General features: G+C 41.3%; 1 protein-coding gene and 1 long non-coding RNA gene across 3 annotated transcripts in view; one reads left to right on the top strand and one right to left on the bottom strand.

Annotated features, from left to right (window-relative positions):
- LOC146517454 (protein phosphatase 1 regulatory subunit 29-like) overlaps positions 1-22,791 on the top strand; it is a 305,410-nt gene extending 282,619 nt beyond the window's left edge. For both annotated transcript variants that reach the window (XM_085162098.1, XM_085162097.1), the window contains 4 exons: positions 1,325-1,849; positions 2,382-2,531; positions 3,237-4,228; positions 4,730-22,791. In XM_085162098.1, the coding sequence (XP_085018224.1) occupies positions 1,652-1,849; positions 2,382-2,531; positions 3,237-4,228; positions 4,730-6,344 (2,955 nt within the window). In that variant the 5' untranslated portion in view covers positions 1,325-1,651 and the 3' untranslated portion in view covers positions 6,345-22,791. The remainder of the gene's footprint in view (positions 1-1,324; positions 1,850-2,381; positions 2,532-3,236; positions 4,229-4,729) is intronic.
- Positions 1,698-4,744, bottom strand: LOC146517455 (uncharacterized). The gene is made up of 2 exons (XR_014874474.1): positions 4,444-4,744; positions 1,698-4,360 (listed from the first exon to the last, which is right to left on the bottom strand). It is a non-coding gene; the product is annotated as an uncharacterized LOC146517455 (long non-coding RNA).
- Positions 22,792-25,783: the final 2,992 nt, after the last annotated feature.

The following is a 25,783-nucleotide window of genomic DNA, read 5'->3' as shown; positions in this document are numbered from 1 at the left end:
ATAACAGATGATTAATGAATGACTTTCATAATTACACTGTTGATGGGGATAACTAGCTGTTGTTTCGCAGCAGTTAAGTTGTACGTTTCTTTTTTTTTTTTGTTTCCTTTTGTGCGTTTCATGCACTCATGAGGATGACAGCAAGTCTGGGTCAAACGCAGGTTAAAGGCCTCTGGTGGAGGAATTGAAATGCCAATATCAATTTCACAGAATAATGTGAAGGCAAGCCTTTTCCCTGTGAGGCTAACTAAGATGTGCAAAGAGACAGATGATGAGAAAGAAAAGGAGGGAAGAACAGATTATTACAAACGGGTCACTTGAACAGAAGCACCCAAATCTCTCTTCTGTTTCTCCTGGTTTACACCGTGTCAGTGCTTCACTTCCTTGAGACACATCAGATTCCCTTCATCTACTTGAGACAACCTAAAAACATAAATAAATATAAGTTTTTTAAAAAAGGACAAAGGGAAGTGTATTTGGAATTGAGCAAGTCTATTTCACAGTTGTTGTCACTATCAATTAGCTGTCATTCATGTTTTGGCTAGATAACTTTCCCCTGGGAGGAAATCAAAACTTTGAAAAATAATTAAAAGAGCTGCTGCTGTTTTGATGAGATACATAATATTTTACGCTGGATTAGAGCCTAAACCATGGTTAATCCCCAGAGAAAGGTAACTGGCTAAATGTCAGCTAGCATCCTGTTAAAACATGCAAATTACATCATCCCTTCTCTGTTTTCCACTTAGCCCATCTTTCTGTTTTTACCCCTGTAAAACCTCAGCTATTAAATTGTTATTGTTTCATCATATACCTTAGAGTATAAGTAATAGAACTGCAGCTGCGAGCTGGTGAGCCTTGTAAACAATGACAAAAACACATTAGACATTAGTCGCTTTTATATTATTGGTGATTTACATTTTTATTAGTCCATCATGATGTCTAAATGGAAGAACTTGCGGCTTCTTGTACTGTAGCACTGTTCGTGATTATGAGTAATTACAGAGCGTAAAAAGTCTGGTTTCATTTGAAAAGTAATACTATATTTCTCTGGGCTTTATTAAGACTTAATGGAGTAATCATGGCAGTTAATGGATTTATTACTGTGGTGCATTACCTTGAAAAGATTGGGTAACATGGGTATTAGAGTCATACTTTAAAAAAAAATGTATTCCTATGCTTTAATAAGACCTGCACTCAGTTAATTCCAAACCATCTGGGGATATATGAACTGCATTAGAATTTTCTGCCTACTCTTAATCATTCTGTCATGAACGCTGTTAATTTTCCCTCTCCCTTCTTGTCTCTTCCTGTCTATGTTGTACAGGCATTCTACCTTTCGTCTGAGATCGAGCACGTCCTCGTTGGTGCTATCGAGTCATACGGTTTTACGGGGCCATGAGTAGCTGCTGGGTTGACAGTCTCCAAAACCCTTTGACATGGAACACCTAAAATGGGGACAGGACTTGCTGGCATGCTGCAACCTCAGCTCTAATTGTTGAGAAGGAAGCCTTTACATTAACTGCTCTGTCTATTTAAACTTGCCTCCCGATTTGCATCGGTTCCAGCGAACCTGAACTTGAACTGCTGCTCTATCCATCCTTTCCCCGACCCCCCCACCCTTCTACTGAGGTGGCACTCAGACATCCAAACCATGGCCAGCAGACTGTCCCCTCCCTCTCCAACCCTGTGTCTCTCGCTCCTGCTCCCTGCACTGTTGCTCCTCCACCTGTCTGGCACAGTGAAAGGGGATTGCTGGCTGATAGAGGGGGAAAAAGGTTACGTCTGGCTTGCTATCTGCAGTCAGAACCAGCCTCCATATGAGACCATCCCCCAGCACATCAACAGCACGGTCAGTATGACTATCTGCAGGCCAGTTGTGCTCTATCACTATAGCAACCTCTGCTGAACCTGTGCCTCCATGATGATGTTGACTAGAAAACAGTGATTCTAATGTTCTTACACTCAGTGTAATGGTCATTGTAAACTATGTGAATGTGAAGGCTGTTTTATGTCTGTTCCCTAACTATAGTTGGTATTGTAATGTACTCAAATGTATGATGTCGCCGACATCTTATAATGAAAGCAACATATATTTTAGTTGGCGTAACACTGCACAATTGCCAGTGTAAGTGATTAAAACGAGACAACGTAATATGAATATGTTGTACCTAACTGAGATAGCATAAACACCTACATAATCTAGATGTTACAGAAACAGTGTACAAGAGCTTACAAATGCGCTGTGATTACTGGGGAATGAGACGTCTAACTGGGGAAATTTCTCATTAAGCAAAAACGTGGGTTCCAATATGCTTCTGTCTTTTTAGGTCTTCCCCTTATAACAGAAAAAGTAAAGTGAACTGTTGTCTTGTCTCTCTTAGGTGCATGACCTGAGGCTGAATGAGAATAAACTTAAGGCCGTGCTCTTTACCTCCATGTACCGCTTTACAAACCTTACTGACCTCAATCTAACCAAGAATGAAATCAGCTACATTGAAGATGGCGCCTTTGCTGGACAGGCCAACCTACAGGTCTGAAGCCAAAAGTGAAACTGCTTTTACATTTGTCTCTCTTTTTTTTTTTTTTAACTTTATTTCTTCGCCTGTACATAAGGAAATAATAGACGTTTCTTAAGACTTCCAGAAAGTTCTCTTATATTCCTGCAAAAGTGGATGAAAAATGAGTAAAGTCTTTAACCTTCTAGGACCTGGCGTCCACATATGTGGACATCACATTTTGGGTTATTTAGACAAAAACACTAAATTTTGCTCTACAAGGGCCTGATATCCACTTACGAGGACATTATACTGCAACTGCTCTATCGAAATTTTAAATGAATATCCTCATATGTGGCTCTCATTTTTCTTAAAAACAAAAATTAGGTAAAAAAACATTCATCAGGTCCAAATATCCCCAAATATCAAAGAGAAATTAAAAAATGCCATGGAAGAGTTCGGGTCTTCGGAGGTTAAATATGAATCCCATTTAGACCATGCTAAATGTAAGTGTTAACAGCAAATGAATGTGTGAATTTCTTGTGTATATCATTTCAGATGTTTGTCCGGTTGAATCACTCATGTCTTAACACTTGGTTAGATAATGCAGCAAAATGTTCCCAAATTGTTTCAGCTTAAACTGTGTTCTGACATCCTCTACAGAAAAGCAACAACCAATTAATGAAAATGTGGTGAACAACTTAACATATGTTTTAACAGCCGATTGTCTCCTTGCCCCAGGTTCTTCAGCTGGGCTACAACAAACTAACCAACCTGACCGAGGGCATGTTGAGAGGTCTGGGTCGAATGCAGTGCCTCTTCTTGCAACACAACCTCATTGAGGTCATTGCCACCAATGCCTTCTGGGAGTGTCCCAACCTCAACAGCCTAGACTTATCTTCCAACAAGTTGGCCCGTCTTGACCCATCTACTTTAACGGTTCTCAGCAGACTGACAGTATGTGAACTAGGTGGAAACCCGTTCCACTGTGGCTGCGATCTTTACAGTTTTCTCACTTGGCTGGATGAGTTTAACAATGTCACCCGCACCTATGACCGTCTCCAGTGTGAAACACCTCCAGAAATGACTGGTTATCCACTCTTGAGCCCCGGGTATGGAAATGGAAGAAATGCTCGGAACATACTATTATCAATGTGTCGTGATGGTGTGATAATTCCAGGGATGACCTCTCAGATGCCAGATCAAGATGGCTCAGGGATGGGTTTGGACCAAGACCAAGGTGTGTACCATCAGCCAACCACCTCATCCACTGCTGACCCTATCTATAACCCTCAAATTTCTATGAAGCTTCAAACAGTCACTCCGTACACAGCTTCACTAATAGTCAAGATCCCACATCCCTACAGTAAGATGTATGTTCTCTCCCGGTATAACAACACTTCTCTTGAAGAGGACATATCCCTCAAGTCAAGCAAAGCTACGATAACTTTGAAGGGGCTGAAACCACAGACCAATTACACCTGTTGTGTGGCTTCTGTAAGGAAGTCTCAAAAGTACAACCACACCTGCATGTCTTTTACCACACGAGCTACTGGGCCACTGGACCACGGAACGAATCCTTCCACAACAACCCACTACATCATGACCATCCTGGGATGTCTGTTTGGCATGGTCATTGTTCTTGGATTTGTCTATTACTGTCTGAGGCGCCGACGCATCCAGGAAGAGAAGGAAAAAGCAATTAGTGTGAAGAAAACAATTTTGGAAATGAGGTATGAGACAGTGCATGTTTGTTAATCAAAGTTTTGGGGATCACAATAGAATCTTCTGTCATGCATCTTTGGATGTTGTAGCCACAAACTGACATGACTATGTCCTGTGGGTGTAATTGACTTCTTTGGAACCTTGCGCCTTGAGGCGACATTTGTTGTGATTTGGCGCTATATAAATAAAATTGAATTGAATTGAATTGAAATTGAATTGGAACAATTTATTATTTCATTATCTCTTCATTAGTTGTTTTGCTGCAGTGCATTTCTTTTTGAATTTATGAAAGACCTCATTTATTCTAACCACAAGCAATGGCTTAAAAAAATCAGTCATACTCTTTATTGAGTCTTTAGGTCATTTTTATAATTCTTTAAGCTTTAATTTAAAAAAGCAAGGATTTTGTCATCTTAGGCCATCACTGAAGGGGAAAGTTTTTAGAAAAGGTACACAATATGGAAACAGAGTATTGTTTGTTTAAAAGTAAATCTGACCCTTTTTTTTAGGTATGGCCCAGAAGCAGCTGCAGCTGTAGTCAATGACCCAAATGCCATGCAGCGTCTTCAGGAGCAGGCTCACCACCAGCATCACCATTCAGGCGGTGCAGGAGCCAAGCTGCCCCAATCTGCCACCTCTAGCACAGGCATGCTTCACGGTTCAGCCAACACCAGTTCTTCCCGCCTCTCCACCTTGCCACAGGTGGAAAAAATGGCCACTGCCTTCTCTGAGGCTATGGGTGGCAAGGGTAACTACATGGATATAAGGACAACGGGAATGGCAGGGGAAGGCCGGGAGGCAGTGATGGCAGCTGGAGGAGCAGGGCCAGGAGGGGAAGTAGTTGTGGATATGCGAGGTGGGGCTGAGAATGGGACGGAGGCTGGGGAGGATTCAGATGATGACGGTCGTGGCTCAGCATCAGAGATCTCCACCATTGCCAAGGAGGTTGATAAGGTGAACCAGATCATCAACAACTGCATTGATGCCCTGAAGCTGGATGCCTCAGCTAATGCTGTGACCACAGCTGACAATACCAGTTCTGTGTCCTCCCAGCCTCCTTGCATAGCATCGCTCCCGCGCAACCTTCTCCCCCTCTCTCCAGGTCACCCTGGAGATCAGATCATGGCTTCCTCTCCAAAGGTGCACCCTAAGCCTCACCTTCAACCTCATCCACAACCTCATCCTCAGCCAATTCCTCAGCCACATCCTCAGCCACATCCTCAGTCCCATTCTCAGCCCCATTCTCAGCCTCATCCACAGCTCCATCAACAGCCTCACCCGCCTTCAATGGCCCCAGTGCCCCTGGTCATGCCCTTATCTGAGCGGCCTGGTATCAGCGGGGGTGGATTTCTCTCCCCTCCTTACCGTGATCCACCCCCAGCCAATGCAGTGCGGCCCCTTCAGAGGCAACTGAGCGCAGACACTGCTGTGGTTAAGAACCGCTGTGGTCCCCCTTCTGCAGGCTCTGCCAAGAACACAAGAGTGTATAGTGTGGACATCCCTGAGCAGCGCAGTGATCCCCCCAAGTATCCAGGAGAAAAGGGTAGCCCCGTGGGTTGTGTTGGAGCGGGAGGAAGTGGAGGAGGTGGTGGAATAGGAGGCTGTAACGGAAATGGAATGGGAAATATTAATGGCGGAGGCCTGAGCTTAAATGGGGGAGGAATGGGATGTAATAGTGGGAATGGAGGTGGCGCTGTAAGCTCTGGACAGCAGCAACAGCAGCACTTGGAAGTTCAGCCAGACTATCATAGCTCTGAGCACCGCCACTCCTTTCCTGCACTCTACTATGAGGGTGGCAACGAATCGCCTTCACCATCCCAAAAGGCTTCGTTTCTCAAGCCACTTGGGCGCACCAAGAGGGATGCCACATCCACCTACTCCCAGCTCTCACCTTCTCGTCACCACAACTACAACTCTGGCTACTCTTCCAGTCCAGAGTACTCATCTGAGAGCACACTGCGAATCTGGGAGCGATTCCGACCTTACAAGAAAAGCCCTAGAGAGGAAGCATCCTATATAGCAGCAGGGCATGCTCTGCGCAAGAAGGTGCAGTTTGCCAAGGACGAGGACCTTCATGATATTTTGGACTACTGGAAAGGTGTTTCCGCCCAGCAGAAGCTGTGAGCTGAGGAGCAAAGCTTATGTCCTAAGGGAGATTGTGGAATGAATGCCAACAGCAGACTACTGAAGAGGAACATATTAATGTAGCAAGACAGATAATGTTTCCTCAGAGGTGTCTAGCGACACAGGTCATTCAGGCGCCTGTTCAAGAATTAAAGAGGTATTCTCCTGGTGATTTTTAAAAATTGATTTTGTGAAAATTCATTGACATTTTCAGAGGCTATTTCCAAGGTTCTCCTCTGTCCTCACCTCAACACGAATGGTTTTTAAAGAGAATCCTGCCTCACCCTGGGCACTTTGGTCCTTTCAGGCTTCACAGACCTGTTGACTAATCACTAAAGATCAAAGGCGAGGTGATGACAAGCAAACGTCTTCTACCTCACTGCTGGCAAACTGGAGCTCAGCTATCTCCCCAGAAACAGCACCCACCATGACTTAAGCGCCATCCGTTTTTTCTCTAATCCCATCAAGCCGTTATTCACAAAACAATCATTCCATGGCACGGCAGTACCTGCTGTCCTATAGAAGCATCATTTAGGATGGTAATGAGGAAGCAGGGTGAAGAATTAGGTGTGTTTTGTTTTCGAAAAGCCTGAATCTCCCTCTTTAGGGAAGACATTAAATGATACTTATCAGGTTAATTGTTCTTTCTGGCGATTAGCCAGTGTGAGAATAGTTCAGGAACGCTTTGTGTTGCGCACACTCATTGATTTGAAGGACCTACAAACAGATGTTCAGTAGTGTACGGACATGCACGTACAGTTTCTGCATGCTTGAGTCATTACTTGTGTGTGAAAGAGTAAAGTTCTGGTTGTCGGTGAGTCGTTTATTATTCTCAGGCTCATCCAAGGTAGCAAAGCCTGTACAGCTAATATATGGATAACAACAAAGTCAGGAAGTTGTGAGTGAATGTGAGTGGGTACATAACTGTGTATTGTCTGTTGAGATAGCATGAAGACCCACAGGCATTTTTGTCCCATAGCCCATTTCTTATTTACAGTTGTAGCATATTTCTTTTCATAAGGGAAGTTATGAGATGAAAAATTTACATTTCAATAGTCCAAGTCTTGCAGAAATTACTTTAGGTTGAGTTATGCAGGTTTACAGGACAGGCATTAGCTCCTATATGAAAGAAAATGGTAATCATGTTTAGGAATAGAGGCAGACTAAGAATAAGTAAGGGTTTACTGTAGCAGCATCTCATTTTTAACAATTTCCCCGTTATGCAGACAGACTTCAGTGTATTGTCAGTTGCCTTTGAATCAACTGAATGCAAGGATGCACAGAACCCTAAAAACAAAAAAGTGAAATGCTTTCACTACTACACGTTAAGATGAAATGAATAATACGCAGGGTGAAGACCCCAGGGATGCACTCTGACGCTACACTATATATGACCACCTTGTGCTCTGGGTGGAAGCTGGTAGCTCACTAGACCTGGACCAAAGTGCCCTTGGGAGGTATGACTTTACAGGTTTCCATTATAATCTTTTCCATTGTGGTCAGCAAAGTATAAAGAAAACAAAGGAAAGTTGCAGCCTTGGTTTATTTAGGATTAGGGTTTAAAACTATGGTTATTACAATGAAAATGGATTAGAGGAGCAAGGCTTGGGACTGTTGTGGACTAAACAAGAGACCTTAATGATGCAAAAGCTTGTTTCCCTTACACTGAGCATTCTGATGAAATAAGTAAGAAACAAATACTTATCTCAGTCCTATAAATGTGAAAAAAAACCCGAGTAGTTCTTAAGTAATTTTACCCCTATCAAAGCTTTCAAAATATTACTTTGAAACAGCATTTTAATTTCCTGCCCAAATTTCTATTAGAAGCTCTAAATTCTCAAAATGCAAATATAACTCATTTCCCTCTGTTTTTCTGCCAACTGTCCAACTTAATGGGATAAATTAATGACTAATTTGTTAAGGCTGATGTTGTACCATCATCTGAGGTCAGAAGGCTCTGCTGATATTATTAACTCTGCAGGATTCAGAGCTTGACTGAAATTAATAACAGATAGCCTTGTTTCGCTGTCTATCCATTTTTTATTTATATAATGTCTCATCATTTTGCATTTCCCTCCATTTTTTGCAGGCAGGAATAATAGTCAGACACTGGCCTGAAAAACAAAAAGTCCTTCACCTTCACTTGTGCAGGTGAAGGTGAAATTAGGCTATAACCTTTTGGGCTATGTTCTTTCTGCTTTGAGTATGATTGGTCTGGATTGGCCTGTTTGCAAGGCATGCAAGTAATGCATTCTTATTTGATTTTCCACAGGATTTACTCTGATGTTATTGTTTTGATAGGCTTTGAATCAAGCCACCATTGAAAGTGTGAGTTTGATGGGGCATTTATTTACTCTTTGATCTATAAAATGTACGTCTAAAGAATAGGCAGAGTCGCAAAGGTCAGCGCAAATGACCGAAATCTGCTGTGAGAAATAGAAATGATCATGTTTAAAAGCAGTCGGGACATGTCATTTTATTCGATTTTTTTTAACACTGCACTTTGTTCTGCATAAATTGTCCCATCCAAATATGTTATGATTTGCCACCCTTTGTCACTAAAAGAAATGTCTGATTGTAATATATTTAATTTGTCTGAATGAAAATCACCTTCACTTCCACTGCAGCAGTATGATGGCACAATCTCTCAAAAACCTGGACCAAAAAAACCAAAACAAAGACAAGTCAGAGAATGTTTTTGCTTTTGATATTCTATTATTTTGAGCAATAACTGGCATTTCTATGTCATCTGTGGCAGTCAGTGCAATAGACCCACTGGTGTTTGCAATGGGATGTCAGCAGAATGTCATTACTTTATCATTAGATCAATAGAACCTAATTTGGGCGAGTGGTAGCGCATAAAAAATCCACAGTGTGAATTCCCTTGGGCCCTCAGTTGGACCGTGTCCATTTTTTATAAAGTGCCTAGTGTTCTATTTTTGCCCTTTGTTCAAGTTTTGCTGGCAGCTCCCCTATTTGTAACGTACAAAAGGAATCACCAATCAATCAGTTTTAAATTAGTACCACAGGCTATGCAGGGGTAGAAGCTTCTTAAAAAAATAATGGCTTCACTTGGAAGAAGAAGGGGAATCGAGATGAGGTTACCCTCACGTACCCCGAAGGCATTTCTTTAGATGTAAGGAATAACATTAGCTCAGTTATTCATGGAATAATTCATAGTTTCCAATTTGCCATACGTCACACCATTACCAAGACCATCACTCACTTTTGTCCACCAGTCCAGTGTTTATTTAAATCTATAAAATTACTCTTTAACCAAGCTTTTCTCCAAGCAGACTTTTTCCTCTGCCCCGGAGAGGAGTTCATACATGGTGACCAAGCTTTGCTCCTCTTTACTTCCACTGGTTGATACTGACAAATGTACAGATTCTATAACCTGGGATTTGATAGAGTGCATCTTCTTTCCAGTCTGTGTAATTAACCATGGTCATGTATGAAATCGTAGGCCTTCAGAAGTTAAAGGTAACAGGGAACAATTGAGAAAGCACAGCTTGTGGCAGTCTCACAAGTCAAACTACCTTTACCCAGAGGAGAGGAATTCAAGAGTACAATTAAACTGGTAATCAGGCATTGTGTATGTGCTGAACAAAAATAATTCACTAGGCTTCTTTTTTTTAGTGCCACAAAACTGGCATTAACATCACGATTCTAGTCCTGGTACTTTGGGAGGAATGGCTCTGGTCTAAAAGCTTTTTATTAACTTATAAACTAGAAGGATAGTTTCTATATGCCTCAAACAAATTCACGGTGGTTTCTAGACAATATCACTGGCTGCCTCGGGGAGTCATTGCTACACAAGTTTGGCTTCTTATTTCAGTTTCGTAAGTTTCTTAAAGTTCAGGCTTATTGAAAAACACAAATCAATAGTCATGGAAAATCACAGAACAACCCTGCTCATTTCCTCCCTTTGGAGATGTAGTTGTTCTAAATGTGAACCTCAGGCACAGAAACCAATGGGTTGCAATGGTTCCCAGGGAATGGTAGCGAGGTCTCTTTGCTCCTTTTTAATTAAACTTATGACTCCATAGGATGAAGTCTGCAGTGGAAACACTGGCTTTGTATTAATGCTGTAAACATTAAAACACTATACAGATAGCGTCTGGCTGAAGTAAACTCAGAAGAATTCCTCCCTCTATCCCTTTTTGCCTATTTTTCCTTTACCATTAACAAGGTAATGGACCACAGAAGCCTATGCTGCAAATATAACTTTTTGCCCGTTCTCCTCTAGTTTAATATCACTGTAGGAAATGGGAGTCTGCTACAGGAAGTGTAACGTCCTTACAATTTAATCTCTAAACCTATCTTGGCACATTTATCTGCATTCTGCTAAACAAAGTAATCAATTTATGTTGTAAACATGTAAAATATGATACATTTTTAGATCAGATTACATTTCAGAAGCCACAGTTTGGTGCAATTTGAAGACGTGCATTTTTTGTGTTAAAGCGTGACACGATGGGACAGTCTTGCTTTCCCGGGCCAGGTTTAATTTACTGTTCATTCTGAGCTCTCCCTCCCTCCCTGCTGCTCTTGGAGATATTTTTTTCAGCTATGCTTTAATTTCTGTATTTGTTTATTTTACTTCAGATGCTTTCTGATAAACACAGTTTTCAACATACTGATCTAAGGACCTGTATTACAGGACCTGTAATAATGGAAAAGCAGCTATCAGCAGGTCAGTGCTATTCTCATTTTATCCACACTACGTGTTACGTTTGGGTTAAACCAAGTACAGACAGAGCTGTTGTACTTGGAGTTTGAGTTTTAGTGGATAGTGATGAATACTAATTGATAGGCAGAGCCAAAGGTCCTCCAGTCTCACCACAGACTATTTAGAAGCTGAAGTGAACAAACCACAATCTGGTAAATCAAGTGATCTGTTGCGGAAGCTTAAGATTCGCATATGATTAAGATAAGAAGTTTCTGAAGGCAATTTTCTTAGACTTGGAGAAACTCCAACTTTCAAGAAGCACAGACTTTCAGTTAAAGTGTTTGGTGCAGTTCACCATTGGTTTCGCTAGGTATCAGCCAAGCTAGCAGTTACCTGAGAGCTAATGAGGAATTCACTGTGGTTTCCAGTCTATCTGATTGCATCCAGAAACATTTTATCCTGCTCCTGCTGGAAATCAAAAGTGAACCAAGAAGTTTCAGACTATTTGACATTCCTGAGTTTGTCTGGTGATGCAAGGCTAGTTTTCATGGAGCCTGGATGGTCATACTTACATTAACTATCATTTCTGACCTCTGCCAAATAACAGTCACTTCTGCCCCCCCCACCCCCACCCCCACCCCCCATTTGAAAAACACCATTTCACACCCCTTTCAGAGGTGTCAGACTAATTAACTACTTTCAACACTTTAAATTTTAAGCACTGTGAAACTATATTGCTTATTGGCACTGAGAAAGAATCTCTGTGACTTGTCTGTATCAAACTAGTGGCTAGATAACAAGTCCAAACCCCCGAAGAACCCCAAATTGATTTTTGTCTTTGGCTATTTGACTGGCTCCACAGAGGAAGCAGGACTGTGATTTTAAAAATGTCTGTCTGCTGTTGAAGTTGAGTCGTCAGTTTGTTGATTTATTTGTGGGTTGACGGTCGATCCGCTGACCTTTCGGCTCACTGTCAACCGAACAAGAGAGACTGACGGAGGGAGTTGCCTCGCGAAACCAACACGCAACAAAAACAGAAGAGTTTTTTTACCGGTGGCCAACTGTGACAAACACACACTCTTACACAACTCCACAAAACACACAAACGCTAATGTAGAGAATCAATGAATATACTGTACGTGTTTGAATAGTTTAGAGTAACACTTTATGGACATAAAATGTAAGAACACACACTACATACACCTTCCCACACATGAGCATATATACCTACACACATATGTACACGAAAACACCTTGGCACACACACACACACACAGACCATATTCACACTTGCCTACACAAAACATGGACTGAATATATTTCTATCCACGTTTACAGACACATATGGTCTTAAAAGTGCCAAAACGGCGAGTTTTATATGCAGATGGAGTGGAACCAAACATCTGTAGAAATGAACTCAGTGTCTTTACAGGCCTAAGAGCCCGAGTGTCTGTTTTTGTTTCTGTATTTACCTCCCTGTATAATTGGTGTTTCTTTTCTGCGCTGTTCCTGTTTTCGCTGTTGTAATTCTCATACTCTGTTCCAGTCTGTACTTCCTGTAGAATGAAATCACTTACTGTGAATGTTATGTTGAGTTCTCATGGGTCCTTCTGATCTGTCCCACTTTAAAATGAATAGTTGTAGCAGTGACGTGTTTAATCACACCTGCGGAAGCCCTCCTGCTCTGCAGACACAGATCAAATGAGAGCACAAAATATCACCACAGTTATTGTACATGTGAAAAAGTAGGGTTTGATTCACCTTTGGACAATCAAAGTCTCTCTCTCTCTCTCTCTCTCTCTCTCTCTCTCTCTCTCTCACACACACACACACACCTACACACACACACACACCTACACACACACACACACACACACACACACACAGAGCCGTGTAGAAGAGCTGATAATATGCCTGTCACGCTGAAGCTTTCATCACCGCTGGGCTTTTCAAGGACCTTGTTTCTCAGTTTTTAAATCGAGGCAGTCAACTTCAGGAAGACAGCACTGCTCTGCTACTGGAATGAACATTGCCACAAAATTTGTAGGCACTAAAGATAAATTAGAGATGCTTAAAAAAATTTCATATAATCCAAAGTGTTGTACAAGGCAGCGGGTTCAAGTCAATATTTAGTGTGATCACCTTTGTTCTTTAAACTGACACAGATGTTTGTTACACTTCTTCAGTGTACTCGGCCGGTAGGTCCCCCAAAGCATCTTTGAGAACTTGCCACAGTTCTTCTGTGGATTTATGCTGTCTCACTGTCTTCTGTCTTTTTGTGCGACTTGAAGATGTTTCCTGGGGGCCATACAGCACCATCTGTTGCAGGACTCCTTGTTTTTTTTTTGCCAGTAAAGATAGTTTTGTTTTTTGAATTTCTCAGCAGTAGGTTTGGGATGTTGTCAGGGAACCAATCAGATGTATTACCAGTTCCAATTAACGCAAGTGTCTAAAGCGTCTGCACAGCACTGTACTGAACGTGCGTGTTTTGTGTCATGGCGACAGTGTGCATGTGTATGTATGTATTTTTTGTCTCAATCAAACCTGTTGTGTCTGACAGTACAGCTCTGCATGAGCTGTGTGTTCTTATCAGTGGACTGGGTAGCATTTATATCGCTCTGTGTGTGTGTCTGTGTATGACTTGAGGGATTTTGTTATGAAGGTCCGTTCTGTTGAGGGAGTAACAGCTGAAGCATTTTTAATTAATCTGCCTTTCATTCTGCAGGGCTCTCCAATACGGCTGCACTCATTCACCCGCGTGCTGCTACTCATGCACACACACAGACACACGTATGAACATGCACACGGGCATAGATTGTAATTTTGTGCAGCCATGTCATGTGATTTTCATTCACATGTATGCAATTACAATGCATACAGTCAGCCAGACGCATGTCTCACATATACAATGACTGCTCTGTTGTATTATAATTACTATAATTAGATACATGTTCATGCACCTCATAGCCAAGTGAATAGCCGCCGCCATATGTCACGTCCTCGCTTCCTGTTCGGCAGCACTCTGCCCAGTGTTGCCTAATTACCAAAAGCCCAGCAGGTTAGCTTTCTCATATGAAGGCTGCTGTGCTAGTTTTCCCCACTACTGCTCTGCAGCAGGGGGTAAGGGGGGAAATAAATGTAGCCAGACAGCACACAGAGCCAGGTTAAGTAAAGGCAAGGCTCTGAATTTTAGCGTTTAAACTCTAGTGTTATTGTAACTGCATTGCAGCTGTTTCCTGATTTGAGTGAGCAATGAGGAAAATAAAAGAGGTTGAGGGAGAGAAAAGGATGGGCAAACAAACAGCGATGAACTAGAAACAAATGCGACAAAAACGACTGCGAAGGGAAGTCCATCTAACACCTCAAGTGTCCATCACAAGTCCACAAAGCCTCAGCATCTGCACTATTAATCTCCCACTGGTAAATCCCTTTGTGTGAATGACCTTGACACACAGCGCTGCAAACAAGAGGCAGGGTTACACACAGAGTCTGCAGTTTAACTGTCCAGGTTTGGAGCTGACTGTCACAAATATCCTTGTGTAAGTCACTGAAGCATCTGTGATGCACCTGCACATTGGTTAGGTTGAGGCTGTGCTCTGCAGCTCATGTCTACATATAGAGAATAAGGCTTGAAAATGTTATACATTTTCTTTAGTCAGCAAATTCCACAAAAAGATCTAAATCTAATTGTGTTTTTCCTTGTTTGAAGCAAAAGGAACTTCTTAGACGATCAAATATTACACAAAAAATGGGAAATTGGATAGAAAGTGCTTGCATCAATACTGCACAGCAGCCCACAGCACTGAGTATAACATAACTGAAATATCTTTCAAATACAGTATGTATCAAAAAGAATCATTTGATATCAAAACGATGTATTTTTAATACAGCGAACAAAGAAGCTAAATATAAAGTTGTTGGGTATTTCTGGGTTCAAACAAGCACTTTAGCATCACTGAGACTTTAAAACTGCCCAGATTTTGTCATCTTCAGTAAAATGATGAGTGTGGCTGCTCACCCAGGTCTCGTGATAAAGCTAAACATCCTAGCATCCATGAAAAAGAGGATTTTTAGAAGTTAGCAGGAAGTTAGCATGGTCATTGTCATTAGATGACAATGACCATGTTCTAACAGAGGGATTTCTTAAAACCTAAAACATACAGTTCTGCTGTCACTTTGGGCATAAATGAAGACAGAAAACCGCTGAAACAGGAGCGGTAATGTTTGCAGAGTTATTGATGGCTAGCTACAAAGCTATGGTTAGGATAATATCCACACAGGAGCAGTGCAAAGATAGAGGATGAATGTTAACTTTTTTCCACTCAACAAAAGTAAAGGTCCCTGATGGGCAGAGACAAATGATATCATACGGCACAGGAAAGATGATGACCCATCCACAATATGAGGTTAGTCATTAATATGCTTTGTTTGGTTTTGATTAGAGATGGCACGATACCACTTTTTTATGTCCGATACCGATATCATAAATTTGGATATCTGCCGATACCGATATAAATCCGATATAGTGTGTTTTTTAATCAATAAAACTGTTTTTTTTTTATATCTTGCTGCATTTTGTATAAGTTTATACTCAAGTTTAAATAAACAACACTAAAGCTATTCTGTTATGCCTATGTGTAAAAAATACACTGCACCCAAAATATTTCATAGTTCAGCAATACTGATCAATCTAATAAACTTAAACCTACACCATCCTCCCTATTCTGGTATTTTACAGAGTACTTAGCAGAAATATTAAGCAACCTAACTAATAGGGTTGCAAACTCCCAGCAAAAAAGCAAAAAAACAATAGGGAACCACCCCCCACCCTCCACCTCATGATGCTTAATCGACATAATCAACTTTAATTTGATGCAGTGTGAAAAAAAAATGCACAGAAATAAATTATTTTTCAAGAATAATTAAATAGATTCAACATCTTTCTTCAACAGAATTGCAGACTGCACAGACGGTATCTTCCCAAAGGAAAAAGTAGTATAGCTTACTAGGGTATATTAGACTTAACAGTTACTATATACAGTAATGGACTTCTATATATTTTACATCAGATTAAAACTTTGGGTGTAAGATTCGGATAATTATTTATTAAAAGCTAGACATTTTAAATGAGAATAAGAAAGAAAAGTATGTCTTTGTGCCCCCTTTTCCCTGTTAATGCCCTATCGGGCCCCCTGGCTAAACTTTGCTACATCCGCCCCTGCACAGTTACCAGCCGTCAGCTACCTAGAAAAAGATCCTGGTGTAGAAAGTAATATTAAATAAATTCTAACAACAGCTTATCAAGCTTAAACGTGCTGCTGTTGTTCAGCCGCTGGTTTCCTCTTTCTGGCACGAAGTGGGCGATAAACAAAGAAGAGAGACGGACTCGCGACAGAAAAGCCGATCAGCTGATCATTAAGCAGTTTCATGATTGAAGTAGGAGAGAGAGAGAGAGGCAGTCCTCCATGTAGCGGTTGTTAAGCTTAACGTGGGAATGCTTTACAAACATTCAGAGATGAACTTACACACTTGCTTTACTTCTCTCTGGAATAACTTCATCGGAGATGAAATACCGGTTTGGTAGCAGGCTACAAATATGCACAGCCGCTCTATCACGTGATGCATACTGCTCCAACGTGCTACGGTTATGAGCCGAGTTACGCGGTGTCGCACGTTTTGTTAGGTGCTTTTTCGATATTTAATGGATCTGATTACATTTTTTATTTCTCTCCATATCCGATCCAGTAATTTGCATCAGTATCGGACAGATACCGATAAGTAATATCGGATCGGTCCATCTCTTGTTTTGATGACTGCTATCAACAGTTCTTAATCCTAAATTTCATGAACCTATTCTTAGTCCGCCTGAGTGCGATTCTTTCCTGAAACATTCCAATATTTGGTGGGAATTTGAGAGCCCACGGGCTGTTGTTACATTGTGAATTTAGAAAAACTGAGCTTAAATACTGCTAATAAAAAGCCAGAGAGCCTGACAATGACCACTAATTATTTTTAGGGGCTTGTTCGTGTAAAACACCACAAGGTGCAAAACACTGCAACGCATTAAAAAGACAAAGGCCTTAATGAACGCAGCAGGAGCTTGGACCCAGAAGTAGTGTTGTTACATCATCATTTAACAAGCATGTCTGAAGTCCCTGTACCCACAGCTGCCATTATGTTACCTAGCAGCAATCATGTGAAACTGATGTTTTCATTCTTACCTGTTGCCTTTGAAATCGAATAATTCTTTTTGATTCACCCGTATTTTGAGATTCTGGTCCTCCTGTTCTTACAAAGAGTTCCCTTTGCTTGTGGTTCTGCATCGAAACACGTCTAAACTATGTGCAATCTAAACTGCAGTTCTGTCAGGACCACTGCAGTCAACGAAGACTGATCTCTCCATCTGCAGTAATTCATATTTGATCACATGGCTCAGTTCTGTGAACCCCTTTGTGCTCATATGTGGAAGATGCATGGAAAGCTGAAGGCGATAGAACAGCAGCAAGACTTCAACAGAGAACAGAGCAGGCATGACTAACAAAAGAAACGATGCTGATAAAGTCAGATATTGATGGGAGGAGCTGGGGTGGGTTCATGTGAGCAGCAAATGTATGCATGCTAAAGGAGATGAATTATGGGCGCTGTATCAGACAATTAGTGTGACACCTTTCTTCTCATCTAATAGACTACATTCATTTTGATTTAGTTTAGTCATAGTCTTTTGATTGAAAGACCATTTAGTTGACTAATAAATATCATAGATTATATTAGATTCAATCTAAAATTAATTCAAACTAAAAAAAAGGAAAAGTTCATCTTGTTTTCACTGAGAGGCTGAGAGTTGTCCCACACGGTCTACAAAGCTTCTATTCTGTCACATAAAATGTTAAATGTGTGCGTATGGCGACTCTTCTCTTCCTCCCAACCGTTGACATTTTTTCTTGTTGTCATCCCCCACAAAAAAGAACAAGTTGTATAATTCCTGTTTATCCTTACGACACAAGGAGATTACTTCCACAACTTAAGTAATTCGGATTGGATCCTTCCTGCAGAATATTGCCATCTCTTTTTTTATTTGTTGACGAAAGTGTCATTACATTTCAGCACATCACACTTTTTGTCCTCTTGCATTATTTTTTTTTTCAGCTATCAATCATCTTGTTTTTGTCAGTAAAAGAAAGGTCGTTGATGAAAATTATTAGTGGCAAAGAACACAAATATATATCCAGATTTTCAACGGCAAAAAAAAGTCCAGATCATAGACACCTACTGAAATTTGCAAACCACAGTGCAAGTTATAACATTCTGAATTCACATCCATATCTGACCCTAGGTGTTATTTTTCTTTTAACATCGATGTGTTCTGCAAAAATAACAGCAACATGAAAAGTAACACTTCACTGCCAGCTGCCTTTTAGCCAGAGAGATATCCATGTAGCGGAAACGTGAGGTATCCCCCGCTTGAGACGCTAATAAAACATGGAGTTATGTAATTGTTTGACATTATAGTCAAAATTCAGTCCCAGCAGAATGAAATATTAAGAATAGGAGGGGGGGGGGGGAATGAAAAAAATATATATAAATATAAATATGAATTGCTTTGGCAATTACTAACTCCAGAACATGATCCGAGGGAAATGCATTCAAGCTTTTGGTTACTCCCTGGGGCAAACAAATGCTGTAAATTTAATAACGGGCGTTCGAATACAGAGAGCAGTGGAATGCAGCTCTTAGAAAGCGTGCTGCTGTTCAGCAGAGGAAAGCCACGACTATCCTGCTTATACTGGATTTTGTGCATGTAGGGGTCAACTATACTGATTTGCCTCAGACAATCTTGAATCAGCGGTATCCACTACCAAATGCCATTTGGTCTCTTCAGTAAGCAATTTTCTGCATTTGAAAGGATATCTTTTATACCCCTCACAGAAATTGTCTGCACTTGTCTGGCACTCACAATATATATAAATGTGGAAACAGCGGTAACGTTGCTGGCAGCCAGACTTTCAAGGTGAAAAAAGGGGGAGCTCTCTTTAGTCATGAATGTGTTATTCTCTCTTCTTTTGTTTTTTTTTTTTCCACATTATTGATGACCTTAAGAAAAGATGTGCATTGGCAGAGTTTTTTGGGTATGTACAGTGTACAGATCAATTCTGATGAGCTAAGACTTGCCAAACCTGAGTCGTGTTGTCTCAAGCTCAATTCAGCTAATTTATGATTTTTACATGGCAGCCATCAATTATACGGCTTTTCTGTGTATTGCCATGTATTTTTAGTTATTGGAAATTGAACCCTTCAAACGTTTTCTTTGCTACCAAACTTTACTGGGTCTGAAATTCCAACTGAAATCATAACATCCTATTTGTCCGTTATGCAGGACATGTTTTATGTCTGCATCGCTCACAGTGCTGCAGGTCAGTGGGCCATTGTGATGTCGAGCCCAGCAATCGATTACAGGCAGCGGCGGCGGTTGCCGGGGGCGACGGGCGGAACAGTCAAGGTTGCTAGGTAGCAGATAAGAACACTGGCTCTCATTAATTGCTTTGGGGATGGTACAGGGCAGCTGATACTGCTGAGGTATGCAAGCAGAAACACTTGTACACATCCAGTGTGTGTACACCTCCAGGCACATCACTACTAAAAATTTAATGACCTTTTCACGCCAGCATTTATCAACTGAGCGCACGGGAGGAAGCATCGAATTAGAGAAAAAGAGAGCAATAGAGGGGAACCAAAAACAAACAAACAAATCCATAAGCAGCAGGAGTGTGATGCGTCACCCTCTGGCCAAGATTTGTAGAGCATCACATTAACTATTATTACATATGAGGTAAGACTATACCCCGCCTGTGTGTGGGTCAGTCTGGACACTTGTGAAAATGTTGCATCAGAATCTCAAATAGGCAAGCATCAAACAGTGCTCCAGGCAATCCCATCTTTTTCATTTCATTGACATGGCACATTATTACCTTCACATCTGAAGACTAATTTGGATCACTTTTTCTAGAAAATTGCTGCCTCGAGGCTGTAATACCAAACCCATCAGGTGCCGTCAGAGACGTAATCTCCGAAATCCTCTGACATTCAGCTTGGAGTAGTTTGATTTGACAGGACCGTCTTCATGTTTGTGTCCTGAGCTGCGCTGTGGAAAGCAGCACCTAGGGTTTTTTTTCTTTATTGGCTCTAATTTACAAAGCTGGTTCATTAAAGTAGGCAACGGTTTACATCTGTCTCTCTTATGTGAAAAGGAGCCTGATTAAACAAGCAACCGTCTCAGTTTTTTTTAATAACCCTCTAATGTACAAACCTGCCAGATTAAATTAAAAGCATACCTCTCCTGTGTAAAACGCTGAAAGTAGAACACCGTACAGCTGTCTTTTTAACCAGCTATTAGTGTGTGTTGCATTTTCATGAAGGAAAAACAAAGTGGCCACTTTCTGAGCTTGATTACAGCGGGAATCTCACCACACCTTACCCTGACAACTTAGCCTCTCTCTACTTCTGACTTGTGGAAAATGAATCATCGGTTCACGACCCTCACGTTGCTTATTAAAGACACGGTTGTCTTTCACAGCTCAGTGTTGCTTTGTGGCCGGATAAAAGCTCAATAAAACCTTTTAGCTTAAGCACAGTGGGAGGAAGTTAAGCTCCCAAGACTTGTGTTCTTGGCTTACAGAGAGGGATAGAGGAGTGAGAGCAGAGTGTGTAAAGGACGTTGTGTACCAGTCTTTGCCTGAGTGGTGCTGTTAAATACTGTTAGGCTTGTTGTCTTTCTTTCTGTCTGTCTCACTCCCTCAGTTTCACCTGTTACTGTTTCAGAGGCAGTGATGCTGGTGGGGTAACACTTAAAGAGAGGTGTCTGTGGATTAGACGAATACATCGAATGGGCAGAAACCAGAGGTACTGCGGGACATTTGGATTAAATTCACAATGGACAAAGATGGAAAGGATAGAGTTGGTTATAGAGAATAAAACTTAAGCTGATGGAAGGTTGAGTTGATGTGGGAAAGGTTGGAACGCTGGATAGGGGGAAAATGGAGTAAAAGTGAGGTAGAAGGGTTTTCTTGAAACTTGCTACAAACGTAGGCGTTGTCCAAACACTTCTACAGAACAAAATGGATAGACCTGTCCATCCATTCATCCATTTGTTTCCGCTGATCCTTTTTCAGGGTCACAGGGGTGCTGGAGCCTATCCCAGCTGTCTTAAAGCAAAAGGCAGGCTACACAGGTTAGTGGATATACCTGTTCAGAGTAAATTCTCTCAAAGGTAGAACAGAGGGATGGAAATGGGAAGTGCAAGTCCGAATGAGAATAATAGGACAGATGTTTAGAAAGCCTCTCCCCATAGGTGTTTATGTTGTTGAGGCAAAAAATGACATGGATTTGGGAGGATAATTGATCCGCAGTGAGTCCCTAAATCTTTATTCAGATTACAGCAGATCAAAAACAAGAATTTAATGTAGCAAACTCATAAGTAGTTTATATCAAAGAACCAAGGTAGATCAAGAAAAGTTGAGAGAAGATTGACATGGAAAAAGATGGCAATGTGGAAACAGTGAGGTAGCAGCAAATAATTGGATGTCAGAGAGACGCTAAGAGGAATAAGAGAGGGGAACCATGTTGAAGAGGGTGATTGAAAAAGAAGACACTAAGAGCAGCATTAGAGTCAAGGCTCCAAGCTTGGAAATTGCTGTTGTAAGATAAGGGAGGAGAAAAAAGAGGAGAAGGAGGGGCGAAGAAAATCAGAAAGAAAACTGTCTGGAGAGTATTGTGGAGGGAAAAAACTTAACTCACAACCTGTGGGATATCGGTTCAGAGATGAGCACAGAAACAGACAGGAAGTAGTTAAAGAGGGGACTGCCGAAATCTGCATCTGACAATGCTGTTCTCATTAGTTTTGAAGAAAAGGGAAGAAATCTGTGATGTATGAATGAAAGTAAAAGAGCAAAAGCAGTGCGGAGGGTGATGGATGGCTGAAAGGTTGAGGCAGTATCTTGTGAGGCTGAGGTACCATCTCTGCCTTTCCCCATTGGACGCCATCCATAACTAAAGAAACGTTCAAGTAGCTGTGACATTTTCATATAAATCAATGAATGTTTGCTGTTCTCTATCTACACTTAAGTGATAAAAGCTGGAGTTTGCTCTGGATAAATCTGGCAAACAGAATGTTGAGCTTGGCTTTTCTGACAGATGGAGATAAAGAAGAGAAAAAAACACTAAAAGGGGCAGAAAATGGAACTTTATTAAGAGAAAATTCAGAGAAGAGCTACAACTGATTGCTTGGTGGTTTTAAATGTAACTCGCTGCATTAGGTAATGTCATGTTATTTGATCAGAATCTTTTGATACACTATGTCTATGTGATCTGTGATAAAATTGCAGTTTTCTTTGCAAGTGTAACTTCATGGCAAGCCACCTCTTCTGGTTGTTATAGAGTCATACGAAAAGGAAAAACAGAAAAAAAAAAAAGCAGAACCACATTTGGATGCAAAGCTTAAACTTGCATTACCCAGTTTTGTCCAAGCTTCAGCTGCTGGACATACGGCCTCACATTTGACTCTAGAATACTTAAAGAGGAGTTCATGATTGACTCAGTGAGTGCAAGGTGCTCAGGTCACGTGGCTGCCAAAAACCCAAATGATCACCCCTTCACCACCGTGCTGACAGTTGGTATGAGGTGTTGGTGCTGATATGGTGTGTCTGGTTTGGACAAACATGGTGCTGTGTATTAAGGTTGGTCTATATGCTTTTCAAAAAGGAAATTTTTCGCTAAAAAGCTGATGTGACTGTATGATTATTCAGCTAACAACTACTGTGACACTTATTTTTCAAGACATAGGACAAAAATGAACAATATGTTTTGGATCTTCTAATAAAAAAAGAAAACAACAACAACAAAGAAAATATCATGGAATTAATTGTTGACAGAACATGACATTGGCAATTTATGATAGTTATCTGTTTTTATTCTATGACATTTGGAGCAAACAAATAATCTTTTACTCCAGGAGTTATTTCTTACGGAGCCCCGCAGGGGACATGGGAGAAAAAAAAATTAAGACGGACTTTTGCGAGATCTCGCAAAAGTTTTAGCTTCATTCTTCGGAGGCCGCCAGCTCGAAGCCGACCAGGAGGTCGAGGCACGATGTGCCGGGAAAGCGGTGTTCCTCCCGGCTGTAGTAGGTCTCGACCTCCCGTTAGCTTCAAGTGGGTGTCAGATCTCCGAAAACGTCGGAGCACTTTTGCAAATATGTGATGTCTTGTAAACCGAGCAGGTATCTGACGTTTACACAACTACATTCACGCCTCAAAATATGTTAAAAGTGTATTTTGTGACCCAGAAAGAGTAATATTACAACTAAGTAGCTGCCGCCGTTGTTGGAATTCAACTTTTGCGAGTTTGTTTTGCGAGATCTCGCGAGTTTGTTTTGCGAGATCCCGAGTTTGTTTTGCGAGATCTCGCAAAAGTCTGTCTTAATTTTTTTTCTCCCATGTCCCCTGCATGTCTTTCTTAAATAAGTCCTTTAAAATGTATTCCCCCTGCACAATATGGGGCGGGACATATTGTCAGTCATATACACAGGAAGGAAATCACGTATTTAAGAATTCCAAAAAGGAAAGACAAGTTGTCTTTCCTTTTTGGAAATCTTGTCAGGCTTTGGGCAGAATAATACACTTAGCATGCAGAAGGATGGTGGGTGAAGGCAGAGAGAGAGAGGATAGGGGTGCTACTTGGAGATAGATGGAATGAGATTTTCCTAAAATGATTCTGAACTCTGCTCGGACGAGCAATAACCTTTCCACTTTTTTTTTACCGTCCCCTCTTTTTCTAAAATCCTTTCCTTTTCCATCACTCTTCCTCTTTCCATGTCTCTCTCACTCCCTGCTTCTCCCCAATCCTCTCACTAACTCCCATCACACCCAAACTCCCTCGTTTGCCACCCTCCTCTCCGGCTTTGCAGCACAAATTACACCTCGTTTCTGGAGCTTTGTGAAAATACGGCCGTCATGTGTGAAGGGATGAAAAAGCATTTGTAAAACTGGATGTGCGTGCCCGGAAACAAAAGCAGGACAGGAGCTGTATGTGCATGCAGTTTGTTTTTATGGCCTAATAAGCAGACTCATTTCCATGTACTAATTTATGAGCGCATACAGAATGTATAGTGCAGCGTGCTCTTCCCTGCCTGTGCATAAATACCATTTTGGTGAATAGATTAGCCCCGTAATCTGTTTAACCAGCAGAATGCAGCGTGGACGTTTGTGGCCATGCGGATTCCAAGTGTCTCCTTTATTATGAGTGGGTAGTTGATCAATGATTGTCCCCGTTCATTCTGGCAGGGTTTCTTTTCAGAGCCACTTACTTAGATTAGACTAAGTGAACAGACAGAAAGTGTGGAGAAGAGAGAGAGAGATAGAGAGAGGAGAGGAGATGGGACAGAACAAGGCAGAGGGGGCGCAAGGGAGTAAAAGCTGATAAAAAGCCGGGCAGCATGCTGTGGACTGTGGGCTGATCCATCAATGGAGGTTGTTCAGAGGCCGGAGAGATAGGAGAGGCATACCTTCAGTACATACTCAGCCCACACACACACACACAAATAAAAATAAAATAACTGGTTTATAACATGGAAGTTCATGCAATACAGTACAGGAATCGTCCAGTGGGAAAAAAGTGAATTGTTCAATTAATTAACATCGTACCGCTTCATTAGATTTTGACAGCTTTAACTGCTCAGTGTTTTGCCTTTGATGCTGATGTGCTGATGAGTATAATGATGATGATGATGATGATGACGGCATAGTGGCAGACAGGGGACAAGAAGACATTGAGAAGTGCAGCATGCACTAATAAAACATAGCTACATGACCAGTAGTCTAAGTACGTGGGCCCAGCTCTCTTAGTCATCATTAACAGCGTTAGCCACAGCTACAGCTGTCACTTGTTAGGATGTGATCTCTCAGCTTTCCACTGGGATCACACCACAAGTGATATGGTCCTGTTGCCACTGCAACTGACAACGTGTGACATTAGATTTTAATGACATGACAGTTAGCATAACAGAAATCCACGCGTGTCTGCGGGGATGATAGACTGTCTGAAATGTGTTCAGAAACATGTGGGTTTCTATCCTCGAGCTCTCGGTAACAACCACGGAATTATGACGAGGTAGAAAATTGTGAACGTAGCAGAGACGGGACAGCGTGATATCTTTGTTATTCTTGGATATTCCACTGCAGAAAAATAAAACATCTCCAGTGTATCCTCACATTATGACCTCCCGTTCTTTATTTATTTGAAACCGCTAAGTCTCAGAGAAAGCAAAAATTACAGGTCCTATTTGAATTCTGTGCTCGGTGCTCCCACTGCCACTTTGCATTATGAACATCTTTATAACCAGGCACTATTTTACTCAACCTGCCCACCTCGTTTAATGATCTCCATCTCCACAGTTGTCATTCCCTCTACAAAAATTCCTCTCATACTACAATCACATAATTTTGTTTCAAGAGCTGTTGCATGACCTTAATCTTATTAGCCAAATCAGTCCCTTTAGCTGATATCTCCAGCTGTTGCCATGGCAATGGCCCCAGGTGGCATGCTTGTGGATTCCAAATCCAGACTATTTTCTCACGCTACTGAGCTCCCCCGCCCCAAATCTCAATTAGTGGCCGACAATAGGCTCTCTGAAATGATCATTTGCCAAACTCACCAGTCAATACATTGCCCGCCTTTCGTCTTACAGGAGAATTTTGTCTCCTTTGCCAGCTATTCA

The sequence above is a fragment of the Neolamprologus multifasciatus genome, chromosome 6 (assembly GCF_963576455.1).
Source record: "Neolamprologus multifasciatus chromosome 6, fNeoMul1.2, whole genome shotgun sequence".
NCBI lineage: Eukaryota > Metazoa > Chordata > Actinopteri > Cichliformes > Cichlidae > Neolamprologus > Neolamprologus multifasciatus.
Note: the sequence above shows the minus strand (reverse complement) of the source record. Positions and strands in the feature narration are given on the sequence as shown.